Below are 12,930 nucleotides of genomic sequence, written 5' to 3'. Positions count from 1 at the left end.
GGCACTAGTTGGGAAGCAGGGGAACTGCTGGGCTGCCTGGTGAGGGGGTAACTGACCCATGCCAGGAATAAAAACATAGCTTCCATGTCAATCAGCAGTGGAGGTGGGCCCAGCAGTGGACATAGTTTCCAGACCTTTAATTATCCTGATTGCCTTCCTCTGATAAGCACTTTGATTTACATAGGATGTTACCCCTCAGATTGGACTCAATGTAGTCTGACTCTTGCAGAGTCTGCTGGCACTGTTACTGCTCATGTCTTGGGGCACTGAAACCTTCAGTGCATTAAAGCTTTGGGTAGCCCCATTATACTACTGATGGAACTTCTACAAATTTCTTTTTACAAGAATTATTGTTAAGCTCAATCCCATCCTTTCCTTGATATCAAGTTTTTTGTTTATTTTTAGTTTCTGTAAGACATAAGGTACTGATCTTCATTGATAGTTTCCTCATCTGAGGGTTCTCCATTCTGAAGAAATCACAAGTTCAGTTCCTTTTAATAGTGTTATTCTAATCAGATCTTTTAAAATCTGAATTCATTCATTGAATATAATACCTACTTCCTCTTAGCTTTGTGTCATCTATAGTTTTCTAAACGTGCCATTTATGTCTTCAAATCATTAATAAAATATAAGACAGGGCCAGTTAGGTGGCTCAGTGGATAGAGAGCCAGGCTAGAGATGGGAGGTCCTTTGAAAAATTTAGCTCAGAAATTTCTTAGCTTTGTGATTCTGGGCAAGTCACTTAAGGCCAACTGCCTAGCTCTTATTGCTCTTCTGCCTTAGAATTGTTTAAAGGAGTTTTCTTAATCTCTCCCTCTGCCTCTTTAATGGGCAAGGGAGCAGGGAAATTTTGAAGATCCCGTTACTTAGGACATGAGGATCTTATTTAAGGAGCTCTGTTAAGATTTGAGGGGCTCCTTTTCTCTGGCTTCCTAGGGAGCAGGGGTTCTCTTCTTCTCTCCTTTTCTCTCCTCTTTCTTCTCTTCCCTCCCCACCCCTCCCCTTTCTTCTCCTTTCCTCTCCTCCTCTCCCCTCCCCTCCCCTCTCCTCTCCTCTTCTCTTCTCCCTCTCTCCCTGTCTTCCTTTCTCTCTCTCTCTCTCTCTCTCTCTCTCTCTCTCTCTCTCTCTCTCTGATCTGGCAGTTGACTTCTGAGAGTTTGGATTTAGATACTGGTTTAAGGAGGTTGGAGGAGGTAAAGACTTATTGATTAGCTTAGGTAGATAGGGATATATTTCCAGATAGGAATAGTGTATTTGAGATAGGCCTGCTTTGCCAGGCAAGAAGAACCTGCCTAAGAAGGCAGTTAGATTTAGGGTTTCTTAGAAATTTTAGATTAGGATTTGGATTTTAGGCATAGAATAACATATTAGAGCCATAATCTCACTTTCCTCTCTCCTATTTCCTATCTGAACTTCTAAGAATATATAAGTGTTTTATGTTTTTTCAAACTGCTCTTGGTATTTTTGTCAAACTCCTACCCATAATTTTAGCCCTTGACAGAATCAATACTTACTATTAATTCTAAGACAAAAGGTAAGGGTTTTAAAAAATAAAATATGAAATAGAACTGGGTCCTGGAGCAAGCTCCTATAGTCTTCTTCCAGATTTCCATCAATCCATCACTCAAGAATACTAATAAATGATAATTGACATCCATAAAGCACTTTACAGCATACATAGTACTTGTTATACATTCTCATTCAATCTTTAAAACAATCCTGGAAGGAAGATAATATGGTTTCCATTTTACAGGGGGGTCTAAAAGGTAAGTGAATGTCACATGACTAATAATTGGCAACTCCTAGACTCAAACTCAGGTCATCTGACTCCACAGCTCCATAGAGCACTCCTTCTTCCCATATTATAGTCACCTCCAAATCAGCTGTCTTTTGCAAAGTCTTCAGAAATTGCTTGGGTTCCTAATTATATTCCTCCGTTCCTCTCTCAATGGAAGCAGAAAGTCAGGATGAGTATAGGATGCATTCTGCCCAAGCAAGTCAGTCACTCAAATGGTCTTCAGTCTGATTCCTATTGCTTTGGGTTACCTAGAGTTGATGATATCTTAATAAGAATAGTGGGTGGAAGTGACAAAGTACAGGTATTTGAAACAAATTTAGCAAACCTCAAAAGATGTTTTTTACACTCTTTGAATACAATTAACTTTTAAACTTCAGATTCTCTTTTTCCTCCCAAGGTTGGACAGATGACCCAGGCAGGCATTCTGGAGCACCTTAAACTTGAGAACGTGACACTATCCCATCAACTGACAGAGACTCAGCAGAGGTCCATCAAGGAAAAGGAACGGATTGCTGTCCAGTTACAAAATATAGAGGTAAGGATTTGTCACATTTTTAGTTTCCATTATTGTTTAGTCATAGACTCAAAGTGAAAACTTCTTACTTTTAAGTAGGGATAGATTGTTAACCCACCTGAATTCTGGCCTTAACCTGGCACCATTACCTCCTCTCTTCTGTCCATTTTCTCTGTGGTTCCTGGGGAGAGACAAATGGTACTTATATCCAACAAGCTTCTTAGAGAGAACAAGCATTTCATGCACCAGTTATCATCTGGCTTAGGGAATAGTTACATGATGTGTTTATTGCTTTGGCTGTGGAATGGGCCCTAATAAACCCTTCATTTATCCATGAATTTGTATAAATCAAGGGTTCTTGACCTTGGAGCCATAAATTTGGTTTTGTTTTTTCTTTTTAGCATTTTAGTACCTGCATTTCAATGTAATTGGCTTCCTTTGTAATCCTATATTTTATTGTATGTATTCAAGAAGGAATCTATCAGCTTCCCCAGAATTCCAGAGGGTTCTCAGATGTAAGAAGAGTTAACTGCTCTTCTTCTTGGGCCTAGTCTGACTTTCAGTATGTATTACCAGCAGGAATTACCATTCCGGAATTTCATCTCTCCTATGTTTCTTCCTATACTCCTACAACTACTACTTCCCCATCTCAAAGAGTACCTGATCATTATGTATTTACTAATTTACTAAAGCCCCTTGTTTATCTACCTGCCATGATTCTGCAAGTTGCAAATTTCCTTCGCATATCTGTTCTATTAGGTCTTTCTTGCATTACAACTAAGAATTGCATGTGTCCTATTAAGAATATGGTCCACTTGTTATTTTGTATATGGAAAGAATAATTTCCTGAATGTTTGTCAGCTTTTATCATTTATGATCCATAAGATTCCCCACTACCTCAAAGTCCCCTTCAAATCATCTTCTCTCCCCCAGAATATGAGAATAACCCTATATAACAAGGGTTCTTGCCTTATATTGCTCCCTGCTGATGCCATCCTTTATAACATTTCCTTTACTGGCCTCCACTGCACTGTCTATAGAGACCACCTCCATGAGTATCTCCTTGACCTGCATCTCATATACCCAAAGAGGTTCTGGGGAAAGCTCGAATCTCTTTCAGAAGGGCTAGTCAGCTGACAGAGAAATGAAAACAGCCACCATTCACCCCAGACTCTGAGCAAAAAGGACAAAATAGCTGAAAGAAGATCTGGAAATTAGTTTAAAACATCTCTTGCCACATACATGTCTTAATCTGTCTCACTAAAAGTAAACTCCTTCACAACAGAGACTGTGGTTGATTTTGTCTTTTGTGTCCACAATACCTTCCATGTATTAGGGTACTTAATGAATATTTGGTGATTTGAATTGAATTGAATTGTCCTGATGACCACCATCATTTTATTGGATTTTCTGGGCACAAGAAACACATTAGGTTTAATTTTTAGGAAGTTTGTATTTTATTCCTACATTCAGAGATGTCAGGATCATTTAAATTTTGTGTCCTTAAAAGTATTTATTATCTGTTCCCACCTTTTCTGTTCTTCTGGCTTTTGAGTTCTCTTAGAATTATCAGTTTAGCTATTTTACTACTTGGAATAACATTAACTGGAAGATGTCATTTCCAGATCATCTATTAAAATATTATGTAAGGTTGATTCTGACAACCAGTCTTCAGGGAAGCATGGTTACCCTTCTCCATCCAGGAAATAATTTCAACTCTAATCTTTGTTTCTGCTTGTTCACAATTCTTTTTATCCATGGCTAAATATTCCCTTAAGCAGGTGATTAGGTGTTGTGGAATGATGATTTTTTGTCAATGCAGTTTGGTATTTTTTGTTTTCTTAAACAGTCTCTGGTGTAGAAATTGTCAGTCATTCAGCAAGTCTTTATAGAGCCTCCACTGAGAATCCAATGTTGTTCAGAGGGAGATATAAGAAAAATCATTGGTTCTAACCCAATCATTATATCTGTTGACTCAAAGAATTCAAGGAGATTAAAGAGACTTGGTTTCCCTACAAAGAAATCATATTGACTTGTGCTTATACCCCAGTTATCTTATGTCCCCAGTTATCCTGCCTTTTTCTATTCATTTAACTTGCCAATTCTAGAAATGAATAGGATTCCTCAAACCTTTTCTTCAGCTCATCTTATGAATGGCCCTCCCATAGACACAGTGGCTCATTTGGTGGAACTCCTGAATGGATGATCTTTGGCCCCAGTGACACTTCTTGGGGATGTCTAGTGAGGTTTTGTTGGGGAGAAAAACATAGTGATTACTGTACATACTAGCATACAGGCATTTTTTTTTTCATCATCCTCTTGTCATTGTATTTTGAAAGGCAAATCAGTCCTAATGTTTGCTCATCTGATGACTTTCAGAAAGACCCTGAGTAGGCCTGCTCATTGCCATCAGCCAAGGCCTGGTGAGGAGCGGAGTGGCTGGGTGTCTCATGTATAACCTTTTGTGGCTTTTGTGTGTAGGCGGACATGCTAGACCAGGAAGCGGCATTTATTCAGATCCAAGAAGCCAAGACCTTAGTGGAAGAAGACCTGCAGAGGAAACTGGAGGAGTTTGAGGACGAAAAGGAGCACTTACAAAAAATGGCCGATTCTGCCACGTCCTTGGAGCAGCAGCTCCAGCAGGTGAGGGGTAGCCCAGGCCTGTACACTCGATTGACACAAATGTTTTTGTTCCCTGGGCAGTTTTTTAGTTTGATTTAATAGTAAAATTACCACGTTAATTGCCACCTGTGTAATGTGTACCTATGCACAGAGGCTGTGTGCCTAGTAGGGAGAGGCCCTTTGAGTTCAGAAGACTGAGGTTCAGATCCAGCCTGTCACACAGCCTTCGTAACCATGGACAAATCATTTAACCCCTGAGAGCCCCAGAAAATTCTACTAGAATGTATGTTACCAGGGAGCTGCCCATCTTCAGTGCACCAAGCTCAGACACAGATGTTTCCCTCTGCTCCTAAGACCAAGATCTGATCCAAGAGAACCAGAGAAATAGGCACGAGGTATATACTCAAGTATGGCGTGGTAGCCCACACTCAAATGTCTCTCTGGCTTTGTTTGTTTAAACCTAAATCTTCAGGTAAAGCTAACTTTGCATCAGCGAGACCTGCAGCTGGACACTCTGCAGCAGGAGCACCTGGACCTCATGAAGCAGCTCACCCTGAGCCAGGAGACTCTGCACACCCGGGAGCAGGCTCTCAGCGAACTACAGACCCGCTACGAGGAGCTGCAGGCCCAGCTAGAGGAGCTCCAGGGAGACGCTGCCACCAAAGACGACACGGTCCAGTTTCTGCAGAACGAGAAAATTGTCCTGGAGGTAGCACTGCAAGCGGCCCGGGCGGGCAAAGAGGAGTTTGACCGAGGCGCCCAGCAGCTGGAGGAGGATGCGGACGCCACCGCAGAGCTCCTGGAGCAGCTGAGACAGGAGATAGCAGTCAAGTGCAGCCAGGTAAGGAAACGGGCTGCTCACTGGGCTATGTGTGCGGGGGCCAGAGCAGAAGTGCTCACTCGGGGAAATGTTTTAAGTTTGCTGGTATTTTTTCCTTGAGGAACAAACACATTAGAGCTCCTAAAGGGCAGAGATGAGCTTGAGAGGAAGAGACAAAATCCAGAGGTGGCAGTGCAGGGAGCCCTGACCCCAGGGCAGGGACCTACCATCCACATCACCTCCAAGACCACTGTTGCCTCATTAGGCCACAGGGCCTCCGGCACCCTTCCCTGGAGAGCCACGATCCAGCTTTTGGCAGCTATTTCCTTTTAGGCCCAATAGCTTTCTCTTCACTACTATTCTTGACCCCTATGTCTAGAGTCCAAGATACACAGAGTTAAATTGTACTACCTATCTTTTGAGAGAATTGTCAGATTGGATAGCCAGGTGCACCAGCCATTTGAGATGATTCACAAAAAGTGCTGTGGCCTTGTGGAAGGACCATACCTGGAATCCAGAGACCTGGGTTTCACATCTGATTTTTATTAACACATCATCACGTAAGGAAAATTCCTTCATACCTCAAGTCTCAGTTTTGTTTTCTGAAAATAATTAGTTAATAAACATTTATTAAGTGGCCACTATGTGCCAGTCACTGTGTAAAGCTCTGGGGAGGCAAAAGGCAATCCTTGCTCTCAAGGGGCTCACAGTCTAATGGAGGTGACAGCTGGCTGTTTATGGGACAAAAATGAACAGAGGGAACACATTCATATAAGAAGAGTTGGGAAAGGTTCCTGTAGAAGGCAAGTTGGTAGTCAGAGTAGAGGAGAGAGAAAATTCCAGTCCTGAGAGGCAGCCTGAGAAAATGGGCAGAGCTGAGAGATGCAGAGTCTTGTTCCTGGAACAGCCAGAAGGATAGTGTCACTGGATCAAAGAGTATATGTTGGAGAATAAGGTATAAAAAGACTGGAAAGGTAGGAAAGGGCCAGATTTTTTTTTTAAGCATTTATTAATTGTATTTTAGAAAAGTTAACATGGTTACATGATTTATGCTCTTACTTTCCCTTTCACCCCCCGACCTCCCCCCTCCCCTGGCCAATATGCATTTCTACTGATTTTAACATGTGTCATTAATCAAGACTTATTTCCAAATTGTTGTTAGTTGCATTGGTGTGGTAGTTTTGATCCCCAATCATGTCCTCATCAACCCATGTGTTTAAGCAGTTGATTTTCTTCTGTTTCCTCTCCTGCAGTTCTTCCTCTGAATGTGGGTAGCGTTCTTTTCCATAAATCCCCCAGAATTGTCCTGAGTCATTGCATTGCTGTTAGTTCAGAAGTCCATTACATTCGATTTTACCACAGTGTATCAGTCTCTGTGTACAATGTTCTTCTGGATCTGCTCCTTTCACTCTGCATCAATTCCTGGAGGTCTTTCCAGTTCACATGGAATTCCTCCAGTTTATTATTCCTTTGAGCACAATAGTATTCCATCACCAGCATATACCACAATTTGTTCAGCCATTCCCCAATTGAAGGGCATGCCCTCATTTTCCAGTTTTTTGCCACCACAAAAAGCGCAGCTATAAATATTTTCGTGCAAGGCTGTTTATCTATGATCTCTTTGGGGTACAAACCCAACAATGGTATGGCTGGATCAAAGGGCAGGCATTCTTTTATAGCCCTTTGAGCATAGTTCCAAATTGCCATCCAGAATGGTTGGATCAGTTCACAACTCCACCAGCAATGCATTAATGTTCCAATTTGGCCACATCCCCTCCAACATTCATTACTCTCCCCTTCTTTCATTTTAGCCATTCTGCTAGGTGTGAGGTGATACCTCAGAGTTGTTTTGATTTGCATTTCTCTAATTATTAGAGATTTGGAACACTTTCTCATGTGCTTATTGATACTTTTGATTTCTTTATCAGAAAATTGCCTATTCATTTCTCTTGCCCATTTATCAATTGCGGAATGGCTTGATTTTTTATACAATTGCTTTAACTCCTTGTATATTTGAGTAATTAGACCCCTGTCAGAGTTTTTTGTTATAAAGATTTTTTCCCAATTTGTTGTTTCCCTTATGATCTTGACTACATTGATTTGGCTTGTACAAAAGCTTTTTAGTTTAATATAATCAAAACCATTTAATTTACATTTTGTAATTTTCTCTAACTCTTGCTTGGTTTTAAAATCTTTCCTTTCCCAGAGATCTGACAAGTATACTATTCTGTGTTCACTTAACTTATTTATAGTTTCCCTCTTTATATTCAAGTCATTCACCCATTCTGAATTTATCTTGGTGTAGGGTGTGAGATGTTGATCTAAACCTAATCTCTCCCATATTGTTTTCCAAATTTCCCAGCAGTTTTTGTCATATAGTGGATTTTTGTCCCAAAAATTGGGCTCTTTGGGTTTATCGTATACTGTCCTGCTGACATCACTTACCACAAGTCTGTTCCACTGATCCTCCCTTCTGTCTCTTAGCCAGTACCATATTGTTTTGATGACTGCTGCTTTATAGTATAGTTTAATATCTGGTACTGCTGGGCCCCCTTCCTTCACATTTTTTCCCATTATTTCCTTTGATATTCTTGATCTTTTTTATTCCAAATGAACTTTGTTATAGTTTTTCCTAATTCAGAAGATATGACCCTAAATAGGTAAATTAATTTGGGTAGAATGGTCATTTTTATTATGTTAGCTTGTCCTACCCATGAGCAATCAATGTTTTTCCTATTGTTTAGATCTAGTTTTAATTGTTTGAAAAGTGTTTTGTAGTTGTTTTGGTATAATTCCTATGTTTGTTTTGGTAGATAGATTCCTAAGTATTTTATATTATCTAGGGTGATTTTAAATGGTGTTTCTCTTTCTACCTCTTGCTGCTGTGATGTATTGGAAATATATAGAAATGCTGATGATTTATGTGCATTTATTTTGTATCCTGCAACTTTCCTAAAGTTGTTGATTATTTCTACAAGCTTCTTAGTTGATTCTCTAGGATTTTTTTAAGTAGACCATCATATCATCTGCAAAGAGTGATAGCTTATTCTCCTCATTGCCTATTTTGATACCTTCAATTTCTTTTTCTTCTCTAATTGCTACTGCTAATGTTTCTAGTACAATGTTAAATAATAGAGGAGATAATGGGCATCCTTGTTTCACTCCTGATCTTATTGGAAAGGCTTCTAATTTATTCCCATTGCATATGATGCTTGTTGATGGTTTTAGGTATATACTGTTTATTATTTTTAGGAAAGGTCCTTCTATTCCTATACTTTCCAGTGTTTTCAATAGGAATGGATGCTGTATTTTGTCAAAGGCTTTTTCAGCATCTATTGAGATAATCATGTGATTTTTGTTTGTTAGACTGTTGATATGGTCAATTATGTGGATGGTTTTCCTAATGTTGAACCATCCTTGCATTCCTGGTATAAATCCCACCTGATCATGGTGGATGATCCTCTTGATCACTTGCTGGAGTCTCTTTGCTAGTATTCTATTTAAGATTTTTGCCTCTATGTTCATTAGGGAGATTGGTCTGTAGTTTTCTTTCTTTGTTTTTGATCTACCTGGCTTTGGAATCAGTACCATATTTGTGTCATAGAATGAATTTGGTAGGACTCCTTCTTTGCTTATTATATCAAATAATTTGTGTAGTATTGAGATTAGTTGTTCTTTGAATGTCTGATAGCATTCACTTGTGAATCCATCAGGAAGGGCCAGATTTTTTAGGATTTTGAATACCAAAAAAAGTGTTTTGTCTCTGATCCTAGAGGCAGTAGGGAGCCCCAGGAGTTTATTGGGGGAGGAAGAGGTTGACATGACCAGACCTGGGTTTTAGGAAAATCACTTTATGCTGAATAGATGATGAGTCAGAATGGCGAGATCCTTAAAGCAGACAGATTCTCCAGCAGGCTATTTCAGTAGTCCCATGTGTGAGCCGATGAGGGTCTATACTAGAGGGGTAGCAGTGAAAGATGGAGAGAAGGGAGTGATATTTGAGAGATGTTGCAGAGGTGAAATCAATAGGCCTTGCCAACAAGGTGGATACAGACATTGAGAGACAATGAGGGGGCAGCTGGGTAGCTCAATGGATTGAGAGCCAGGCCTAGAGACAGGAGGTCCTAGGTTCAAATCCGGCCTCAACACGTCCCAGCTGTGTGACCCTGGGCAAGTCACTTGACCCCCATTGCCTACCCTTACCACTCTTCCACCTATAAGTCAATACACAGAAGTTAAGGGTTTAAAAAAAAAAGAGAGAGAGAGACAATGAGGACTCTAGAATGGCTCCTAGGTTGAGAGCCTGAGGGGCTAGGAGATGTTGCCCTTTAAGGAAAGGACAGGTGATTCTGTTTTAGACATAACAAATTTAGAATGTCTACTGGACATCCAGTTTGAGATATCTGAAGGGCAATTAGAGACTGAGGAAGATCAAATAAAGGAGACAGAGAAAGAGCAGTCAGATAGGTATAAGGAGAACCAGGAGAGAGGCATGTCCTCAAAACCTAAAGAGAAGAGAATATAAGTAAATGTAAATAGAGAAGAACAGACTCTAGAGTCACTTTTCGGTCTAACTCCCATGAGACAGTACAGTACAGTGGAGAGCACTAGTTGGGAGTCAGTGGTCTCCGGTCCAGGTTGTCCCTTGGTACCCTCAAACACATAACTTCTGTTTGGGGCCTCAAGTTATCATCATCAAGCTGATGGACTGTTCAGGGCCAGCAGCTCTGCCACACACACACAAGGAGAAGGCCCGTGGCAGCCTGTGCCACTCCCTTCTCCAGGCTTTTGGTTGTAAGAGTGAGCCAGACAATTTCCAGCATCAGCATCAGACAGGGTTAGGATGACAAGCATACAATACCCTGGAACCCCTGGGATATCAACATGGGTTTGAATATTCATTGTCATCTATATACAGATATCCACTGAGTACCTCCTGGGTCCAAGACAACTTCAGTTCTGTCTAGGGCATCAGAGTGTCTTAGTAAAACATCTCTAGGTCAGGAAGTAGAGAAGCCTTCATAATGTCCCTGGTTTGTAGCATTATAGGGGTGTGACTGGCAGAGTTTATTAAGCACCATGTGCAAGGGGACTTGGTGATAGAGATACAATACAAAGATAAAGGAAGTTCCGCTCCATTTGTGGGCTTGTAGAATCCAACATGTAAGTAAAAATGAAGTCATTTAAGGAAAGAGAAATCCATGGGGAACAGGAGCTACTTCATGTAGGTAGTACTGGATACTAGCACCTCGAAGGCTACTAGGAAATCTGAGAGGAGGAATACATTCCAGGCATGGGGCTACCCATGTAAAAGGCATGGAAGTAGCATTTCAAATTTGAGGGGGCGGCTAGTAGAAAGTAATAGTAAATGGAAGAAGGATAATAAGAAATAAACCTGGAGTAGTAAGTGAGAGGGAGACTGGAGCCAGGCTGTAGAATTTATTTTTATTATCCTAGATGCATGCAAATTAAAGCACCCATTAAAGATTTTTGAGCAAGAGAATGGTATGACTCTACTTGTGTCTTAGAAGTATTAATTTGACAACTATTCATATTCTTTGACACAGTGACCAAATACTCCAAGGAAGTTAAAGGCAGAGAGATGACATTTATAACCAGAATATTCCCAGGAGCACATTTTGTTGTAGCCACAAAAATTAGAAACAGAATGGATGCCCATCAGTTAAGCAACAGCTGAACAAAATGTAGTGTATTAATTTAATGGAATGTTATTTGTGCTGTAAGGATATGAAGCATTCATAGAAACAGAGGAAGATTTGTATGAATTGATGCAGGGCAAATCAAGCAGTCGAGATAAAAAATCAGTCAGAAAGCATCTGAGCTCAAGTCAAAAGTGGGAACTAATACTGTTTCCAAAGGACAGGTAGTGAAACCTTCTTTAAGTGGAGAAAAGATGAACTACAGGCATGGAACATTGCTGATGCTCTCAGATGTGACCACAGAGCACAGTCTTCTGGCAATGGGCAGTAGATTGGGAAATGACTACAGATATCAGTAAACTATATATTTGTTAGTCTTATGGAAGATAGATTGAACAAGAGGATGACTGGAAGCAGGGCACCAAGTAGGAAGCTTATGAACTAATCCAGGTGAGAAGTGAAGTCTCACCAGATTAGGTTAATGGTCCTGTGGATGGAAAGGGGGAAAGTATTATAGAGATCAGGTAGACAGGAATTGTCCAGGAATTGAATCTAGCATGTGGGGCTAGGATCCCTCAAGGTTGTAAGTGAACCTGGGAAGCCAGAAGGAAGGTAAGAAATTAGAAAAGAAAGAGTAGGTGGTCTTTGAGAATAAAAACAGACTCTCAGATGATAATTCTTTGGACCAACTGTCTCTCTGGATCCCTGCTGGTGTAACAGAGTGTGTCTTCATTTCTGTCACAGGTAGAAAACCTGCAGCAAGAAAGTATTGCTCTGAAAAAACAGACTCAGAAAGTGAAGGAGCAGTTTCTTCAACAAAAGGTGGAGTGAAGCTGTGCATCATTTTCTTTGAATAAAAGTGACACATGAAAATTCATATTGCTATAATACACTCTCTAGATAGAAGCATTAACCTTGGATTTTTAACCCTTGTTTTTTTTTTATTTCTTAAAATATGTTTATAAACTTTATCACAAGCTCCCCCTTTAAAAAGTTATCTATAGAGCTTGAGGGCAGAAACTATTAAAACTAGGATTTTTAATTAAGAAGAGTCACTTTACATACCATGTCCTAAGAACGGTCTATAATTCTAGTGTGTCCTAGTAGGTGATGGTGGAGGCATATCGGAGAGATGCGAATTCAAAAGACCAGCTGATCAGTGAATTGAAAGCCACAAAGAAAAGGCTGGACTTAGAGATGAGGAGTCTGAGGCAGGAATTAATCAAGCTTCAAGGTGAAAAGAAGACAGTGGAAGTGGAACAGTCCAAGTTACAGAAAGAAGTGTCCCAAGTTCACCAGCAAATGGCTGACCTCGAAGGACAGCTCCAACTGGTACAGAGAGAACGAGATGAACTGGAGACACAGTTACAGGTCTGGGCACTACTTTCGGAGTCATCTGCTGGGGATTTCTAATTTCATCACTTAAGACTACCAAGAAGTTTTTTGCAAGGACTCAACTCTGGCTTTTCCAGAGTATCTTATTCAGGATGGAGTGTGGGGGGAAGACAGGAACAAA

The 12,930-nt window shown here is 40.5% G+C and overlaps 1 protein-coding gene across 1 annotated transcript in view; it reads left to right on the top strand.

Annotated features, from left to right (window-relative positions):
* The window catches only part of GOLGA3 (golgin A3), a 50,130-nt gene that overhangs the window by 22,411 nt on the left and 14,789 nt on the right, over positions 1–12,930 (top strand). Inside the window, exons 8-12 of the mRNA XM_044658715.1 lie at positions 2,196–2,333; positions 4,794–4,955; positions 5,407–5,775; positions 12,159–12,236; positions 12,522–12,785. Of these exons, the coding sequence (XP_044514650.1) occupies positions 2,196–2,333; positions 4,794–4,955; positions 5,407–5,775; positions 12,159–12,236; positions 12,522–12,785 (1,011 nt within the window). The remainder of the gene's footprint in view (positions 1–2,195; positions 2,334–4,793; positions 4,956–5,406; positions 5,776–12,158; positions 12,237–12,521; positions 12,786–12,930) is intronic.

This window comes from Gracilinanus agilis, chromosome 1 (genome assembly GCF_016433145.1).
Source record: "Gracilinanus agilis isolate LMUSP501 chromosome 1, AgileGrace, whole genome shotgun sequence".
NCBI lineage: Eukaryota > Metazoa > Chordata > Mammalia > Didelphimorphia > Didelphidae > Gracilinanus > Gracilinanus agilis.
The sequence above is the reverse complement of the archived record's forward strand: the minus strand, read 5'-3'. Positions and strand labels throughout refer to the sequence as shown.